The sequence below is a fragment of the Pecten maximus genome, chromosome 8 (genome assembly GCF_902652985.1).
Source record: "Pecten maximus chromosome 8, xPecMax1.1, whole genome shotgun sequence".
Lineage (NCBI taxonomy): Eukaryota > Metazoa > Mollusca > Bivalvia > Pectinida > Pectinidae > Pecten > Pecten maximus.
In genome coordinates, this window is record NC_047022.1 from 43,110,630 (window position 1) to 43,129,699 (window position 19,070).

The 19,070-nt window shown below is 35.2% G+C and overlaps 1 protein-coding gene across 1 annotated transcript in view; it reads right to left on the bottom strand.

The window, feature by feature from the left end:
* Positions 1-1,397: 1,397 nt before the first annotated feature.
* The window catches only part of LOC117333583 (uncharacterized protein CXorf65 homolog), a 29,841-nt gene continuing 12,168 nt past the window's right edge, over positions 1,398-19,070 (bottom strand). Inside the window, exons 2-5 of the mRNA XM_033892937.1 lie at positions 8,415-8,501; positions 6,296-6,412; positions 3,464-3,535; positions 1,398-1,909 (exon numbers count right to left, since the gene is read on the bottom strand). Of these exons, the coding sequence (XP_033748828.1) occupies positions 1,758-1,909; positions 3,464-3,535; positions 6,296-6,412; positions 8,415-8,501 (428 nt within the window). The 3' untranslated portion in view covers positions 1,398-1,757. The remainder of the gene's footprint in view (positions 1,910-3,463; positions 3,536-6,295; positions 6,413-8,414; positions 8,502-19,070) is intronic.

Below are 19,070 nucleotides of genomic sequence, written 5' to 3' on the forward strand. Positions count from 1 at the left end.
CAATTTATTGTAAACGTTTGCTTCGGGCTTAAATGCAGTCTTCTGAATGTTAATTAATATTTTTGGTGTCTCTAATTATTTTTTAATTTAGACATGTCATCAAATGACCATTGAACGCGATTTTCTTTAGAGAGAAGTGTGTTTCATGACATATCATTGTTTGTAATAGTTGAGTTTAATGGCTTGGGTATATGGATGCCGTTTTTTATCTGCTCATCAATGTGCATGTTTTGTGTTGACGCTCATTTTGAATTGCAGTTTGATACATTTGAAATATCGGTGAATGATACATTGTTTTTCTACATACATGCTTAGTTTCAATATCAATTGGTAGTTAAGTTAATTGCAAAACAAGTTATACTAACATATATCAATGACGGTTGTTTTCCTAGATAGAAGCGCATTGGATCTAATATTAAGAGGAAACCTATGTGAACGTAGGTAGGTAGGTAGGTAGGTAGGTGTCAATATGTCGTCAATATATTTACATGTAAGAAATTCATTATAATTCGTTATTAGGAAACTGCAAATTAGTTAGTACATTATACATTTGTTTATTTATTTTAAACTTAGTAAGAAATTAATATTTAAGAGATTCATTAATAGTTATTGGGAAATTATGAATACTTATTTTAACTTGCTTGTACAAAAGTGCACTGAGTAATCGTTTATTTTTTTAAATAAACAAGCTATATTTGGCATGTATGTGTTTAATGTTGTTTTATGTGAGATAGATATGTGTAATGGTGCTTAAATAGCATTATGAAATATCGGTATTGAAAGAAACTATCAGAATGATAGCATATTAAGTCTATAAGTAGTCCGCTAAGAATTTAGACTCTTATGTTTGTCATTCAGTAGATACTATCTATCGGGATAATCGTGATAAGCCGAGAAGCACTTTGATTCCATGGTTATTACACTGCTCTGCTGGAAAACCCTTAAAAATATATCTGAAATATGTCGTTCACAATCATAAATTTGGTTCGATGTTCGCCTTCCTTTCTTGGAATACAAAGCTTTTGCAAATATCAAGAAGAGGCAAGAGAACAAAGGCGCTTCATCATATTTCTAAGCCTTAAAAACGATAACGTTGTCCACGTTTGTTGTCAGTTGCGCATGTATAAACAAAGATTTCTGTGTTCACATTTGGGTTCTTGTGGAACACTCGCATGCAATGTTCAAGTGGTACTTGTTTACTTAACGTAATTGTTTTCCAGATTTGAAGATCACGTTTCGTGGTATTTTTGTGTTTTGTTGAAACACCGGTTTGTATTTCATTATAACATTTACGATTGCAGCTATCAACGTGACATGTCTGCTCTTTGACATTAGGTGTGTCGACATATTAACAAAAGAAAGAACTGATGAAAAAAGCAAAATCACTAAGAATAACATTAGAGTGTTTGATAGGGATTTATTCTACGTATTCAATATAATGCAAAATATGTACACAGGGACGGATCCAAGAACACATTAACCTACTACATGTAGGTATTTTCTTCCGTGAAAATAAATTATTACATTATGTCATGGCCTTGCAAATACACATACATTGAACTCTTCACGATAGTAGTATCTATTCACAAATGTCATTGTTGTAAACTACCAGAAACGTCATTGCTAAGATATGTAAATATGAAGAAATAATGTGTTGATAATGCGACCGATTTGATAATATTATCATTTCAAACTGTCGCATGCGAGCAAGTATACAATCTAACAGCACTGTAAGAATATCCGTAAACGTGGCACTTTTATTTGGCTGATTTCTTTGGCTTCTCGCTGCTCCCTGGCCTCTTGCCCTGAGAGGACTCCTGACGCGCCGTCTTCATCTGCTTCACTTGGGGTTTCTGTTTCTTATTCTTATTCGTTCTCGTCGTGGGTCTGGACATACTAGATAGCTTAACTGAAACGGAAACATGCAAGTAATATTACATAACAATCAACTCGAGTTTAAAAAAAAATATATACATACTGCAGTGCACTTTGTCCAAACCGGACTCTGTCTTCTTTATTTATAGTAAATAAACTCTGCATATTCCGGACACTGTCTATTCCGTTATCCGGCCTTATATTCCGGACACTGTCTATTCCGTTATCCGGCCTTATATTCCGGCCCCATTTCTTCTATACTAGTAAATCTACTCTGTATAAATCAGCGTCGGTCCCATTGATGTTTCCCTGGAAGCGGTAGGGGCTCCAAACGAGTGTTTATACAGTTGTAATTGCCGCACAGGTAAATTATCAATTGACAATTAAACGTCATTGTGCACAGGTGGCTATGGCTGGATAAACACCTAAACAGTTGTTACGTACAATAAAGATTGCATTTTTGTCAATTTATACCCATAATGTTACTTGTTTGTAAATGTATCGTAATTAAGAAATGTTTCATGCTGGCTGGCTTCCCCTTCGCGGATGATGATGACGACATGCCTTTTGTATTACTCCGTTTATATTATTAACAAACATTGATCTCGCGACAGCCGCCAACATTAAGGACCAATTAGAAATCGAGGCTAATTACTCAGATTGGAAACCTGCACTTGAAGAAAATGTCAGATCGGTTGCTTGTTCGGACTCAGTGGAAGGCCTCTTAAAACAAGCAACAATCAGTGATTGTTTTCAACCGAAGTAACGTACACATAGTGTCATATTGCCAGTGTTGAATTAAATTATGTTAATCAATTCAAAATTTGTATATGCATGAATAATGAACAATGACATCTTTATAATATATATCTTTTAATTTTTTTTTTAACTCTCTACAAACCGGCTTTATTTTATGGTCCTAAAGGTGTCCGGTTTTACGCAGAGTCCACTGTAATAGGTACTTACCGGTTAGGAATATTTTATTGGTAACTGGGAAAGAAATTGCTACTGAGGTTATCCTATAGGAAACATTGGTTGGATTACCTTTCTTGGTGTATTTTCCCCCGATAGGGTAAGTTAGAGTAAAGTCGAAGTTCTGTTTAAAGAAACATTACCCTCAACACTGGAAATACTGTTTTGATCAAGTGCAATATATACTGGATACGTGTCTGATTTCAATGCCAAATACGCTGCATGTTGGCCTCAGTTATCAACGGAATGTCTATGATATACATTTTATATTGAACTTGTATGACAACATTGTATTGTGTCTTTCTGTGTTACAATGCGTGTCCTATGATTATTAATGCATTTATTTCTGATCAGTGTTACGAACTTTTCCCTTGAATGTATTGATTGTTTATCGAATTTTTAGAAATACATAAAGACTTTAATCATATGCATTGTGGCTATATTCCCAGCATATCAGTTCTTGCTACACCTTTTTATCGAATCTAGTACCTGTTTCTTTAGTAATTTGCCATTAACTTAACTTACAAAAAAGAAATTCACTTCCCCAATGCACATCCGTATTTACTGTTGGTTTATATAATAACGCGGTACTGTAGCATCACGTAAGCTATCTTACCGTTCAGTTCAGGATTTACTTCAGCAAGGTTGTTGAGTAGAGATGTATAGCTAAACTTCCCGTCGTTACATCCTGAAACATAAATGTGAATTATGCATGGACTTGAACATTAATTGCATGGATTCAAATGAAGTTCTTACTACAAAGAACCGTTCAAAAGAAGCACAAGATGTTGGTACCTTCTTTTCGCTTAGGAATCAATGGTAACGATCTCATGTCGACTAAACAAAGTTGATGAAGTCTAACATGGATTGGGTTATCGCAACCAAAGTGTAAGAGTTTGGCCAATTGAACTCTTAAACGAAGGTTGAGATATCCTTGTTCGCGGAACAGACCCATGTTTGATTACTTTTCTCATATAATTGCAAGCAAATGCAAGTTTTTCATCGCGCCATCAACAATGGAATGTGCGTCAAAATTGATGACGTCACCATTTTCGACATGGTCACTCAACGGAAAATGAAGGCGTTACGTTATTTTGAGCAACATAATATAGAGCGTGCCAGCTGTCTGTACCCTCTTTGTGACATCGATCTATCCCTGCCCTAGCAACTGCGGGATAACCCTGTAAAGTATGTGAGAATTATGTCAGTTACATTTGCTGTGCCGACAGTGAAATTATCCCGAATCTATCCCCCTTACTCCCTGAAATATATGTTTTAACAGTATTGTTTAACCTTATAATGGTTAACATTTACTTGTAGATGGTTTTAACAGTATTGTTTAACCTTATAATGGTTAACATTTACTTGTAGATGGTTTTAACAGTATTGTTTAACCTTATACTGGTTAACATTTACTTGTAGATGGTTTTAACAGTATTGTTTAACCTTATAATGGTTAAAATTTACTTGTAGATGGTTAGATTACTGCTGTACATCCAATATCAGACCGAAACTTCTCCAATATCCAGTATTAATATTAACCTCATTTAATATTTATCAATGAGAAACCTTATGTTATGATTAATTAAGTACTGCTTATGATCGATCGTTAGTTATCAATTCAACAGCAATCAATTCACAGTGTATACTGTTCATGGCTCCCAAGGTAACGCTTATATAGAAAAGTTTTATTTTATCATATAAACGTGTTATAAGTTTTTTTTTTTTTTTTTTTTTACAAAATTATTTATAAGACTAAATTATAATTTAATACGTAGAAATGTAAATATTTTTTTCCGTTAACGTAAGTGACACGATATACATCAGCCAAAACCTGGTATTGACATACAGGTTTACTTACACTTCACTCCACCAGTCTGTACAGTTTATGACCAGGGTAAATAATGTATACTACTTAAGGAGATATGTAAAGTACGTAAAGATTACCGGAGTGGCTTGTGGAATGATAATCTGAAACCGATAACATATTCATCAGATAGACCGATATGAGTTAGCAGGGCTTTAGGATGATATGTATTCTGGTCAATATCATTCTTCACTCTGTCTTATCACAGGCTAGATTGTTGAAATGTAAAATTACTGTTACGGCATTCAGATATATTGCAATTGTATATTTTTTCTGGTGAAATAGTAAGGACAAAGCTTTTTCAGTAAGTGACTATCGCCGAAAGTTTGTGTCTGTGATTGATATATTAGACCTTTTGCTTTACATCGTACGTTCTGTATAAAAGCTCGTAGTGCTATTCTGGTGGCAAAGAGTAAAATGGTGTCACAACTGAAAGTTACCTATTCTAATCTTGGCAAAGAGAATTGATATGTTTTGTTATCAGATTGATTCAGGATTTTGTGATTTAGTAATTATCAAAACATTACCTATTGAGCTCATATTTTTAATGGCTACGTATCGGTACAATACATTCACTGATATGAACTACCAAGTCCATTAATATACACTGTTTATTCCGGGGATAATCCACATTGATAACCTGTTTGTTAATATTGATTTAAGAAATATCCATACACAACCAACCTGTAATACGACTCACTCTAGTAGTGTGATTCATACTGCGGTATTGTCAAACGCTTTTATACATTGATTTCATTGTAAATATGCAGAACAGAATCAATTTTTCAATAACGTTGCAAATGTCAATGGAAATAATTAAAATAAATCTTCAAGTCGGAGGAAATGTCTACAGGAAAACGACCTTGATGATAAAGGCCTTGATTGATATTCAATACTGGTCGGTGTGGTAATGATGGTGGTTATTGATTTAACGCCAGGGCCAAATGAGTTGTTATCCGTACAATATTATATGCAATTATTAGCATATTTGACTCTGGGTGACTGTTATTTAATGACGGGTATGGTTGTTTGGATAGCAATCAAATACGCATTGCGCGTTTGCTCTTCATAATGACGCAATTATATCCTGGCTTGTAAATGGCATAAAGCTTCAATAGTGCCGCTGAAACAGGTTCATTGCTGAAATGTGTGGAATGATGATGTATTGTACTTAAAAATCTCTGTTGCGATGTGTTGATAATACTGGATAATTGGTATTCGCAATGCTACAGTTACCACTTCAATTGATAATCCATATTTGGTATAAAATGTTAATTGGATACCATTCATATATTCATGATTCTATCATATACATGTCATTGTCAATAATTTCGTATAAGACATGCATCGGATAAATTTCATCTTATTTCTGTATCTTTGCGTTCTGTTGTTTGAACAAAGTAATATCATGAACACTTCCATATTCACAAGCTGGTGTAATTAATCAAACTTATTCTATTATATTTTTAATCACTGAGACACCAACAAAAAGTATAACGAAGTCCTATATTAATGTTCAATGCTACAGACACGTCAGGTAGTGTTGAAGTTTTATCACGTGATAATCACGTGAATACTTACGTTCGACTCGTATTAACACGTATGTCTCACGTCCTGTGACCATCTCGCTGGCGTAGTCTTTAGGTCGGGTTGGGAGATTCTTCACCTGACCCTCGAGATCGACAAGGTCTATCGTAACTGTAAAGATAAGTCATCATTGAATGGTCAAATCATGTCCTTGGTCTACAACACTTCTATGTTCAATTTTATCTCTATGTGTTTGAAAATATAATGTTTAGCGAAAATCATACTCGGTCAGAAATAAAGAAGAAAGAAAATACACGAAATACATAATACAATGGAATATACATACTGCACAATTACTTAATCATATTTTGGATAATGTTTTCTGCAAGGTGTTGTTTGGCACTAGTAACAAACTCAGTATATACTTTCTATTATGTTTATATCGCTTTGTATCTCAGAATGAACATATCTTAACTTTTGTATTTGTGAGAATAATACTTTTCCATGGTATAACCACCATATGATACCAAAAGATACACCAATGAATCGCCTAATTTGATTAATTAAGTAGTAGTATAGATAATTAAGTAGTAGTATAGATAATTAAGTAGTAGTATAGATAATTAAGTAGTAGTATAGATAATTAAGTAGTAGTATAGATAATTAAGTAGTAGTATAGATACTAGTAATTAAGTAGTAGTATAGAAGTGCATCAATCGTTCTTCGGTGTTGTTCGAGGCAAAAAGGGTGGCAATTCAGAAAAAAAAAATTGAAATAACATGAACTACGAATGAATATTCTCAACCGGTGCCTCTACCAAGGATTGTACAAGAGACAAAAGATATAAGTTCCTTTTAAAGCAAATTGAGAGATAGATAAAGTAGCGCCAAAGTGAAACTTCGCCATACAGCTGTTTTGTCCCTCTAGGACTCGTTAGTGATACTAAGGGACTAAAAAAATCGATATAGGTCGAATAAATGTCAAAAACCTGGATTGGGAGGCGCCAAAGACACATAATTCAATAAAATTCATAATTTCTAAAAATTGGAATTCAAAGGAACGTTATGTACATACATACTTTTGTATGTATATTCCTAACCGTGTTACTATTTAAATGAACCAAAATGGATCAAGCGCGATAGAAGTCTACCAGCAGTGTCTTATCATGTTTAATCTCGAAGGATTGCACAAATGGCACGCAGGATATAAGCACCTTTCAAAGCAAATTGACAGCTGGATACTGTAGAGCTTAAATGAATTATACAGCTGTTTCTTGTTTCTAGAAATGATCAGTGATGCTTAAAATATATTGTTTTGGTCATAGAAGACGACTACAGAGCTCGAAACAGGTAGAGAACATTTATAAAACCAGGAGGTGGAAAAGACTCAACAATAATAAAATTTAGACATTGCATGCAGAAAGTAACGATAATTATTTGTGTTTAAAAGAAAGACTTGAAAAATATCTGGAACGATCGCGAAATCGTATTAGAAGACATCTGTTTGTTGGGTTTTTATCTAAGCAATGTAGAAGCCATAATATAAGGAGAATATTCCATTTTGTATGTATGTATATTAGGTTATGTTGATATTCAACTGCCAATTAGATGAGAACATTTAGGGCCCTTTAACTACCACAGACAGGGTTGACCTATATAGGAATGCTTAGTAAGCTACTTAAGAGCACAGTGCTAAGTTATCAGGGGTGCTAAATAACCGTCATGTCACCAGAGAATTGTATAATCTTCAGTAATCATCTTCACATGGGGGATTTTCCCCACCAGTTAGTACTGGTATTTAATAGTAGCGATCAGTTATCAACAAGTTTGAATGCATTCTTTACTTTACATACCTTGATGAATATGTATAAATCGTTTGTATGCTATTCAAACTGTGAATGTTTTGTATTTTAATGCAAAAAGTGTCAAATTAAAAGGTAAGTATACTATCATTGTTATTTCGAGTTGAAATGGGACAAATTGAAATCATATTGACATTGGTGAAACATATTTACTAAAACACGTTTAACGTGTATTGATAATGCTATCTTAATTAAAAGTATTCAATATTTAATATTTACTGCCGATTAATGAATACACTTTGTTTAGGATGTATGTTACTAGACCGCAATAACCTGTCTTTTGTTTATGTTTAAACTCCAGGATATACTTACTGTCATCTTCACAACGACACTTTTTTCTGATCCACTCCATAAGAGTATGACTCGTACAATACGGATTGAACAGTGCTGACTCGTCATCTAAAAAAAGAAAAAAACTCATCTTTATTAGTTTAAAGTTCTTGTACTAATTGATTAAAGAAATTCGTGCTAGCTTATAAAAAGTACTTTTTATTGCTGAATAATTGCGTCTTGCTCAGATAATGTCAAAACGAGCTCATCAATACGTTATTTTCAATATGGTTTTGGCTGTTACACCAATAGTTTACATATCATTCACTCTTTGTGTTAACATATATACACCCCGTGGCTTCGTCTAGTATTGTCAGTGCCCACAGATGGCAATTAATATTCAGTTTAAATGAATATATACCTGTATAAATATATATTTTTGTATTGTATACTTTCTTTTGGGCTATAAGTTTGTACTTAAAAAAAAATTCAGTTGGACATAAAATTTGCTTAGCTGATGGGTATGTTAACTAAACAGCTATTTGTATATAATTTACGTTGGTTATTTTGTACGTTAATGAAACTATGATTTGTATATACACGTAATTTGCATTGGTAATGTTATACGCTAATGAAACCACGATTTGTATATGATTTACGTTGGTTATTTTGTACGCTAATGAAACTACAATTTGTATATAATTTAAGTTGGTTATTTTGTACGTTAATGAAACCATTATTTGTATATGATTTACGTTGGTTATTTTGTACGTTAATGAAACCATTATTTGTATATGATTTACGTTGGTTATTTTGTACGTTAATGAAACCATTATTTGTATATAATTTACGTTGGTTATTTTGTACGTTAATGAAACCATTATTTGTATATAATTTAAGTTGGTTATTTTGTACGTTAATGAAACCATTATTTGTATATGATTTACGTTGGTTATTTTGTACGTTAATGAAACCATTATTTGTATATGATTTACGTTGGTTATTTTGTACGTTAATGAAACCATTATTTGTATATAATTTACGTTGGTTATTTTGTACGTTAATGAAACCATTATTTGTATATAATTTACGTTGGTTATTTTGTACGTTAATGAAACCATTATTTGTATATGATTTACGTTGGTTATTTTGTACGTTAATGAAACTACGATTTGTATATAATTTACGTTGCTAATTTTGTACGTTAATGAAACTAAGTTTTGTGTAGTTTACCTTGGTAATTTTGTATGTTAATCAAACTATGATACGTGTACAATTTACGTTGATAAACCTATGTTTTACTTTAAGCTATGATTTCAGCTTTATAGTGTATATACCTGACGCGGGTTAATCTCTGTTTATAAAGCTATGTCCAGTACATAAAGGACAAAATCTACGTTGGATAATTTGTATGAGCCTGTAATGTTTATAGTGATTTGCGTTTGTTGATTAGAATATTAAAACTTAACGTTATTTTACGGACATGTATCTGCCATCAACTTGACTTCATTAGAATACAATATTGGTAAAGTGTTATCTCCCTAATTATCATATGTCATACTTATATCACCAAATCACCTTCTTTCACGCCTGCTTAGAATCACCAATATAAACCCCGTCTTAGGTACGATATATCTACACTTTGTGGTGACTTTGTCAATAGTTTGATGTAAACACCTTGAACAGATAATCTGCTGAATTGATGATCGCCATACGGATGGTTGCATGCTGATATGAACCGACAATGCGGTACAATACTTGTCTTTTGAAACCATAAATAGAATATTTTGTTTGAATCTGTTAACGTTTAATCTCTCTGGACGATCTGATCGGTTCAACAGGTCTCCAAAGACTGCTGGTATGTTATTGTGTTATACTTATCAAGTCCCTACGATGAGTTTCAGTTGTGATAGCTATATATACACATGTGTTATAGCTATAACAACACACGTGTGGTAGCTATATCAACACACGTGTTGTATCTATATCAACACACGTGTTATACCTATATCAACACATGTGTTGTATCTATATCAACACATGTGTTATAGCTATATCAACACATGTGTCATAGCTATATCAACACACGTGTCATAGCTATATCAACACATGTGTTATAGCTATATCAACACGTGTTACAGCTATATCAACACACGTGTGGTAGCTATATCAACACACGTGTTATAGCTATATCAACACACGTGTCATAGCTATATCAACACACGTGTTATAGCTATATCAACACATGTGTTACAGCTATATCAACACATGTGTTATATCTATATCAACACACGTGTCATAGCTATATCAACACACGTGTTATAGCTATATCAACACACGTGTTATAGCTATATCAACACATGTGTTATAGCTATATCAACACATGTGTTATAGCTATATCAACACATGTGTTATATCTATATCAACACATGTGTTATAGCTATATCAACACACTTGTCATAGCTATATCAACGCACGTGTTATAGCTATATCAACACATGTGTTATAGCTATATCAACACATGTGTTATATCTATATCAACACACGTGTCATAGCTATATCAACACACTTGTCATAGCTATATCAACGCACGTGTTATAGCTATATCAACACATGTGTTATAGCTATATCAACACATGTGCCATAGCTATATCAACACACGTGTTATAGCTATATCAACACGTGTTACAGCTATATCAACACATGTGTTATATCTATATCAACACACGTGTCATAGCTATATCAACACACGTGTCATAGCTATATCAACACACGTGTTATAGCTATATCAACACACTTGTCATAGCTATATCAACACACGTGTCATATCTATATCAACACACGTGTCATAGCTATATCAACACACGTGTCATAGCTATATCAACACACGTGTTACAGCTATATCAACACACTTGTTATAGCTATATCAACACACGTGTGGTAGTTATATCAACACACTTGTTATAGCTATATCAACACACGTGTGGTAGCTATATCAACACACGTGTGGTAGCTATATCAACACACTTCTATCACGTACTATCACTTGTCTTAACATTTCAGTGATAGCTATAAGTCATCGGTTACACTGTCAATTTCTACATATGGTGAGATTGGTCATTAGTTCAAATCCGGACAAACACGTCATCCGTATAGTTTGAATAGGTGCTTGGACTTTATCATGATGAATGACCTTAGCTGTTAATAGGACGTTAAACTAAATAAACCAAACCAAACTGTTCGAGCGATTATAGGATAAAATCAAAGTCGTAAACTATACTTAAATACTGTTCCTTTGTGGTATCGTCTGTGGATTATAAGTAGATCCTAAGTGTCGAGTTGTCGACGGTTAATATATATGTACCGAGTGCCGTCTCTCCAGGTGTGTGGACATACACAGAGAATACCGTACACGTTCATATATATGTCTAACATACTGTATCGTAATGTATCAGATTGGGCCTTAAACAACCGGGATTTGTTCGAGAGGTGACATGATTTGTTAAAGACGAAATATCATTATTTGCTATTAATTACAATTTGATACGTATTGATGATTATAGCGGTGTCGGCTATGTTTTGTCGACACGTTACATTTTCTAATCGAGCAAATGGTTTTATAGATAATTGAAGTCTTGGAATATTTGTAGTTAAGTAAATTGATTGAAATATACCATATTTAGATTATACGTAAAAGTGGGTACACGTGCAAGGCCTTTGTAACAAAGTATTGTAGAATGTAAACAATTATATGAAACCCTGGTTATTGAATGAAAATAATTAGCTTAAGATTATGTATTGGTAGTTAAGAATGAATCAGATGATTACCAATCAATATAACAAAAAAGATCAATAGTAAACCTACACACTTTGTCACGCCGTGCTAACACCCTCCTTATACCTCTAAGGCGACACAACACCATATATATCGGATGGGTACGTGGTGCTCCCTGCTGTGACCTTTATAAAGTATTGTTACCATGGAAACATAACGACCAAACATTGTAACCTTAGGTTTTATACCGGGTTTGGATATGCCTATGAACTCGCTGTCAAGGACACGAGGATGGTAAATCTTACCTATGCGTGTATAGACTCCACGTCCCCTGTTACATTATATATACATCATTAGAGGGATATAAGAGACAACTAACAAGGGTCGCGAGGTAGCATGATATGTATTTATTTATAATCATTTCTTATGTACGGGTTATTCATTTACAATATTTATAAAGTTGAATTGACTAAATCTGGTAAAAGTAAGAAAATATATCGCTGTGTCACCAGGCTCAGCACACAAGTGAGAATTACTACAAAAATATGAGAATGGACAAAGGAAATCAACAGAGATTACCGACATTGAAAAACTGTAATTCTAACTCAAAATCAACAAAATGAGGATAAAAACATCGAAATATAGATTTGTAAAGAGATCAGGAAGAACAGGACCAGGTGTTCCGGGGAGTATAACGTCTCCTACTTAATCAACAACACCTACCAATCCGGCGGAAGTCAAGGAACCAAGGAAATATCTATGAAGGTGATTGACATCATAAAATATAATACAGACATGAAGTAAAACCTACTCAGGATTCGGAGGGTTAACCGGACTCCCGGCGTTATGTCGTTTGTCAAAAGAGCATATAGGTCATCAGGATAATAAACAGATCATCTAGTAGGTCATCAGGATAATAAACAGATCGTGTAGGTCATCAGGATAATAAACAGATCATCTAGTAGGTCGTCAGGATAATAAACAGATCATCTAGTAGGTCATCAGGATAATAAACAGATCATCTAGTAGGTCATCAGGATAATAAACAGATTGTGTAGGTCATCGGGATAATAAACAGATCATCTAGTAGGTCGTCAGGATAATAAACAGATCATCTAGTAGGTCATCAGGATAATAAACAGATCATCTAGTAGGTCATCAGGATAATAAACAGATTGTGTAGGTCATCGGGATAATAAACAGATCATCTAGTAGGTCGTCAGGATAATAAACAGATCGTGTAGGTCATCAGGATAATAAACAGATCATCTAGTAGGTCATCAGGATAATAAACAGATCGTGTAGTAGGTCGTCAGGATAATAAGCAGATCGTGTAGTAGGTTATCAGGATAATAAACAGATCGTGTAGGTCATCAGGATAATAAACAGATCGTGTAGTAGGTCATCAGGATAATAAACAGATCGTGTAGGTCATCAGGATAATAAACAGATCGTGTAGTAGGTCATCAGGATAATAAACAGATCGTGTAGGTCATCAGGATAATAAACAGATCATCTAGTAGGTCATCAGGATAATAAACAGATCATCTAGTAGGTCATCAGGATAATAAACAGATCATCTAGTAGGTCATCAGGATAATAAACAGATCATCTAGTAGGTCATCAGGATAATAAACAGATCGTGTAGGTCATCAGGATAATAAACAGATCGTGTAGGTCATCAGGATAATAAACAGATCATCTAGTAGGTCATCGGGATAATAAACAGATCATCTAGTAGGTCATCAGGATAATAAACAGATCGTGTAGGTCATCAGGATAATAAACAGATCATCTAGTAGGTCATCGGGATAATAAACAGATCATCTAGTAGGTCGTCAGGATAATAAACAGATCATCTAGTAGGTCATCAGGATAATAAACAGATCATCTAGTAGGTCATCAGGATAATAAACATATCATCTAGTAGGTCATCAGGATAATAAACAGATCATCTAGTAGGTCGTCAGGATAATAAACAGATCATCTAGTAGGTCGTCAGGATAATAAACAGATCGTGTAGTAGGTCATCAGGATAATAAACAGATCATGTAGTAGGTCATCAGGATAATAAACAGATCGTGTAGTAGGTCATCAGGATAATAAACAGATCATCTAGTAGGTCGTCAGGATAATAAACAGATCGTGTAGTAGGTCATCAGGATAATAAACAGATCATCTAGTAGGTCGTCAGGATAATAAACAGATCGTGTAGTAGGTCATCAGGATAATAAACAGATCATCTAGTAGGTCGTCAGGATAATAAACAGATCGTGTAGTAGGTCATCAGGATAATAAACAGATCATCTAGTAGGTCATCAGGATAATAAACAGATCATCTAGTAGGTCATCAGGATAATAAACAGATCATCTAGTAGGTCGTCAGGATAATAAACAGATCATCTAGTAGGTCATCAGGATAATAAACAGATCATCTAGTAGGTCATCAGGATAATAAACAGATCGTGTAGTAGGTCATCAGGATAATAAACAGATCATCTAGTAGGTCATCAGGATAATAAACAGATCATCTAGTAGGTCATCAGGATAATAAACAGATCGTGTAGGTCATCAGGATAATAAACAGATCGTGTAGTAGGTCATCAGGATAATAAACAGATCGTGTAGTAGGTCGTCAGGATAATAAACAGATCATCTAGTAGGTCGTCAGGATAATAAACAGATCATCTAGTTGGTCATCAGGATAATAAACAGATCATCTAGTAGGTCGTCAGGATAATAAACAGATCATCTAGTAGGTCGTCAGGATAATAAACAGATCATCTAGTAGGTCATCAGGATAATAAACAGATCATCTAGTAGGTTATCAGGATAATAAACAGATCGTGTAGTAGGTTATCAGGATAATAAACAGATCATCTAGTAGGTTATCAGGATAATAAACAGATCATCTAGTAGGTCATCAGGATAATAAACATATCATCTAGTAGGTTATCAGGATAATAAACAGATCATCTAGTAGGTCATCAGGATAATAAACAGATCATCTAGTAGGTCGTCAGGATAATAAACAGATCATCTAGTAGGTCGTCAGGATAATAAACAGATCATCTAGTAGGTCATCAGGATAATAAACAGATCATCTAGTAGGTCATCAGGATAATAAACAGATCATCTAGTAGGTCATCAGGATAATAAACAGATCATCTAGTAGGTCGTCAGGATAATAAACAGATCATCTAGTAGGTCGTCAGGATAATAAACAGATCATCTAGTAGGTCATCAGGATAATAAACAGATCATCTAGTAGGTCATCAGGATAATAAACAGATCATCTAGTAGGTCGTCAGGATAATAAACAGATCGTGTAGGTCATCAGGATAATAAACAGATCGTGTAGTAGGTCATCGGGATAATAAACAGATCATCTAGTAGGTCGTCAGGATAATAAACAGATCATCTAGTAGGTCATCAGGATAATAAACAGATCATCTAGTAGGTCGTCAGGATAATAAACAGATCATGTAGTAGGTCATCAGGATAATAAACAGATCATCTAGTAGGTCATCAGGATAATAAACAGATCATCTAGTAGGTCATCAGGATAATAAACAGATCATCTAGTAGGTCATCAGGATAATAAACAGATCATCTAGTAGGTCGTCAGGATAATAAACAGATCATCTAGTAGGTCATCAGGATAATAAACAGATCGTGTAGTAGGTCATCAGGATAATAAACAGATCATCTAGTAGGTCATCAGGATAATAAACAGATCATCTAGTAGGTCGTCAGGATAATAAACAGATCATGTAGTAGGTCGTGAGGATAATAAACAGATCGTGTAGTAGGTCATCAGGATAATAAACAGATCGTGTAGGTCATCAGGATAATAAACAGATCATCTAGTATCGCATTGGACATCTACAGCTGAGAACGAGTCGCGATTGTGTTTTAAAATGATTATGTCCGACAACAGCTACAGTTACATATAATTAATGACTTGGAATATAATCGTCCTGTTTCAAATATTCTGGTGTAGGAAATAACCAGATCATTATATGTAGTTTTCGTCATGGTTTTATTCCACGGTACAACTATACCAAGTGTTAGACATTGTAACACGGTAATGATTTACGCTACTCCATGACAAATGCGGTAATTATGTCAAACTACCCATATAATAGTCAAACTATCCATTGGATATATTTTCGCTGGCGATATCGTCAATAATGGTTGTGAAAAAATGGTATCTGCCATTTGTAATTTTGTTGTGTGATTTGAACTGTATGATTTGAACTGTGTTATTTACAATCATTGGTATGCCATTATTTGGGTGTGTTAAGAGCTCTTCGCTAGAATGAGATGTCCCTGTTTTTAGCCCTTGACAACCCCTTTCATACATATAAGTTCTGAAACATCACTGACGACATGTCTTCGAGGAACAAACCAGTAGTATGTATTCCTCTATCATTATTTTCGCCAAAAACCTGAAACGTCTTAATCCCTATAGATAGTGTCACTGGTTCTAAACCCTTTAGCGAAAAAAAAGTTGGTTAAATGCGTTGTGTAATAATTAATTGTGGCAAGTAAATTGGAAGTCGCTGTTACAGTTTCCATGGCCAGTAGTTCCTAGGGGTCACGGTATTGTCTCCTGTCACCGTTTCCATGGCCAATAGTTCCTAGGAGTCACGGTATTGTCTCCTGTCACCGTTTCCATGGCCAGTAGTTCCTAGGGGTCACGGTATTGTCTCCTGTCACCGTTTCCATGGCCAATAGTTCCTAGGAGTCACGGTATTGTCTCCTGTCACCGTTTCCATGACCAGTAGTCCCGTACCTAGGGGTCCCGGTATTGTCTCCTGTCACCGTTTCCATGGCCAGTAGTCCCGTACCTAGGAGTCACGGTATTGTCTCCTGTCACCGTTTCCATGGCCAGTAGTCCCGTACCTAGGAGTCACGGTATTGTCTCCTGTCACCGTTTCCATGGCCAGTAGTCCCGTACCTAGGAGTCACGGTATTGTCTCCTGTCACCGTTTCCATGGCCAGTAGTCCCGTACCTAGGAGTCACGGTATTGTCTCATGTCACCGTTTCCATGGCCAGTAGTCCCGTACCTAGGGGTCACGGTATTGTCTCCTGTCACCGTTTCCATGGCCAGTAGTCCCGTACCTAGGGGTCACGGTATTGTCTCCTGTCACCGTTTCCATGGCCAGTAGTCCCGTACCTAGGAGTCACGGTATTGTCTCCTGTCACCGTTTCCATGGCCAGTAGTCCCGTACCTAGGGGTCATGGTATCGTCTCCTGTCGCCGTTTCCATGGCCAGTAGTCCCGTACCTAGAGTCACGGTATTGTCTCCTGTCACCGTTTCCATGGCCAGTAGTCCCGTACCTAGGAGTCACGGTATTGTCTCCTGTCACCGTTTCCATGGCCAGTAGTCCCGTACCTAGGGGTCATGGTATCGTCTCCTGTCACCGTTTCCATGGCCAGTAGTCCCGTACCTAGAAGTCACGGTATTGTCTCCTGTCACCGTTTCCATGGCCAGTAATCCCGTACCTAGGGGTCACGGTATTGTCTCCTGTCACCGTTTCCATGGCCAGTAGTCCCGTACCTAGGAGTCACGGTATTGTCTGGAGTTCTCAGTCGTCAGTCATAAAATAACAGTGTGTACTTAACAGGTTTATTACGGAATGACAATCGAGGATATTGTATTCGAGAGAAAAGGGAAATGTATTTCTATTGTACGGCGCCAGGTGTGCTCAATTAAACAAAAAACAACTTGCACTTTAAAAGATCAAAACCAGACACTATTATGAATTGAAATAATATCGCTGTTGTGTCAAAACATGATATAGTAGCCGTTAAACTTTGAAATGTTCAACATTTGTTTTCAGCAATTTACCAAACAAAATGTTTACAGTTGAGATAGGACTTATACTTCACCAAACACGGTGAAATTCAAATTACGCCCATGCGTTGTTCATAATATAGGTTTCGGCGATGAAATCTTTATCAATTCAAAGGGAGCTTTCCATTTCCCATGGCGCATTCAATATACTCATATTTTGGCACCATTTGTATTTAAATTGTGGACAATAAATTGTACATGATGTTTTTTTTCATTATGGTGTACGCTCACTGGATCAACCAGTCACCATTGTGTGGTGCTGATTAGGTTTGGACCGCCCAATAAAAACACAATAGGCTGCCAAAACCATACAATGAGTGTCAGATCCAAAATGCTGGCCAATATTTTTATTTTCTCACAACATTTCTATTTATATGTAGCCTTGTACGTAAATAGTTTTATACCAAGACATTGACTACTCATACAGAAGCCCTTTTAACACCGCGTTCTAGATATACAGAAGCCCTTTTAACACCGCGTTCTATATCTATTGACGCGGGACCCTATATACTGACTTACTCTGTAAACACCTATTTCAGTTTATAAGGAACACACACATCCTTAAGACGAAGTCTATTCAAAGAACCCGTTTTCTTTCAATTTGTTATATACACTTCATCTGCCCTGGCGATGTTATAAAACAGCATAGAAAAATATCCTAATACATTAGAGCAATACCATTATCGGTATCACGACTCCCAACCGAATTATTGATGATTTTATGGCTTCATATATTGACATTTCATATTTTGTTCTTGTTAGAAAATAAATGTAAACAAGTTGAACAGCATGAGACAACCTCCTTACAGGTTGTTTAACAGTTAAGAGTAAACAAATAGAACCGACAAATTAATTTCCATCTCCGCCACATTCCTTTGATCTTACCGGTGTGTAATGAATGACCGTACTACTATAGGGTTTACTTATACTGTAGATGCATTACCTTCATATGGAGAAAGACACAAAACTGATTTCCCACATAGGCATTGGGGAGAACACTTAATTATGTTAATACTCTGCGGTACTTTTCGCTGTATTTAGTTAGTTACATTTTTTACT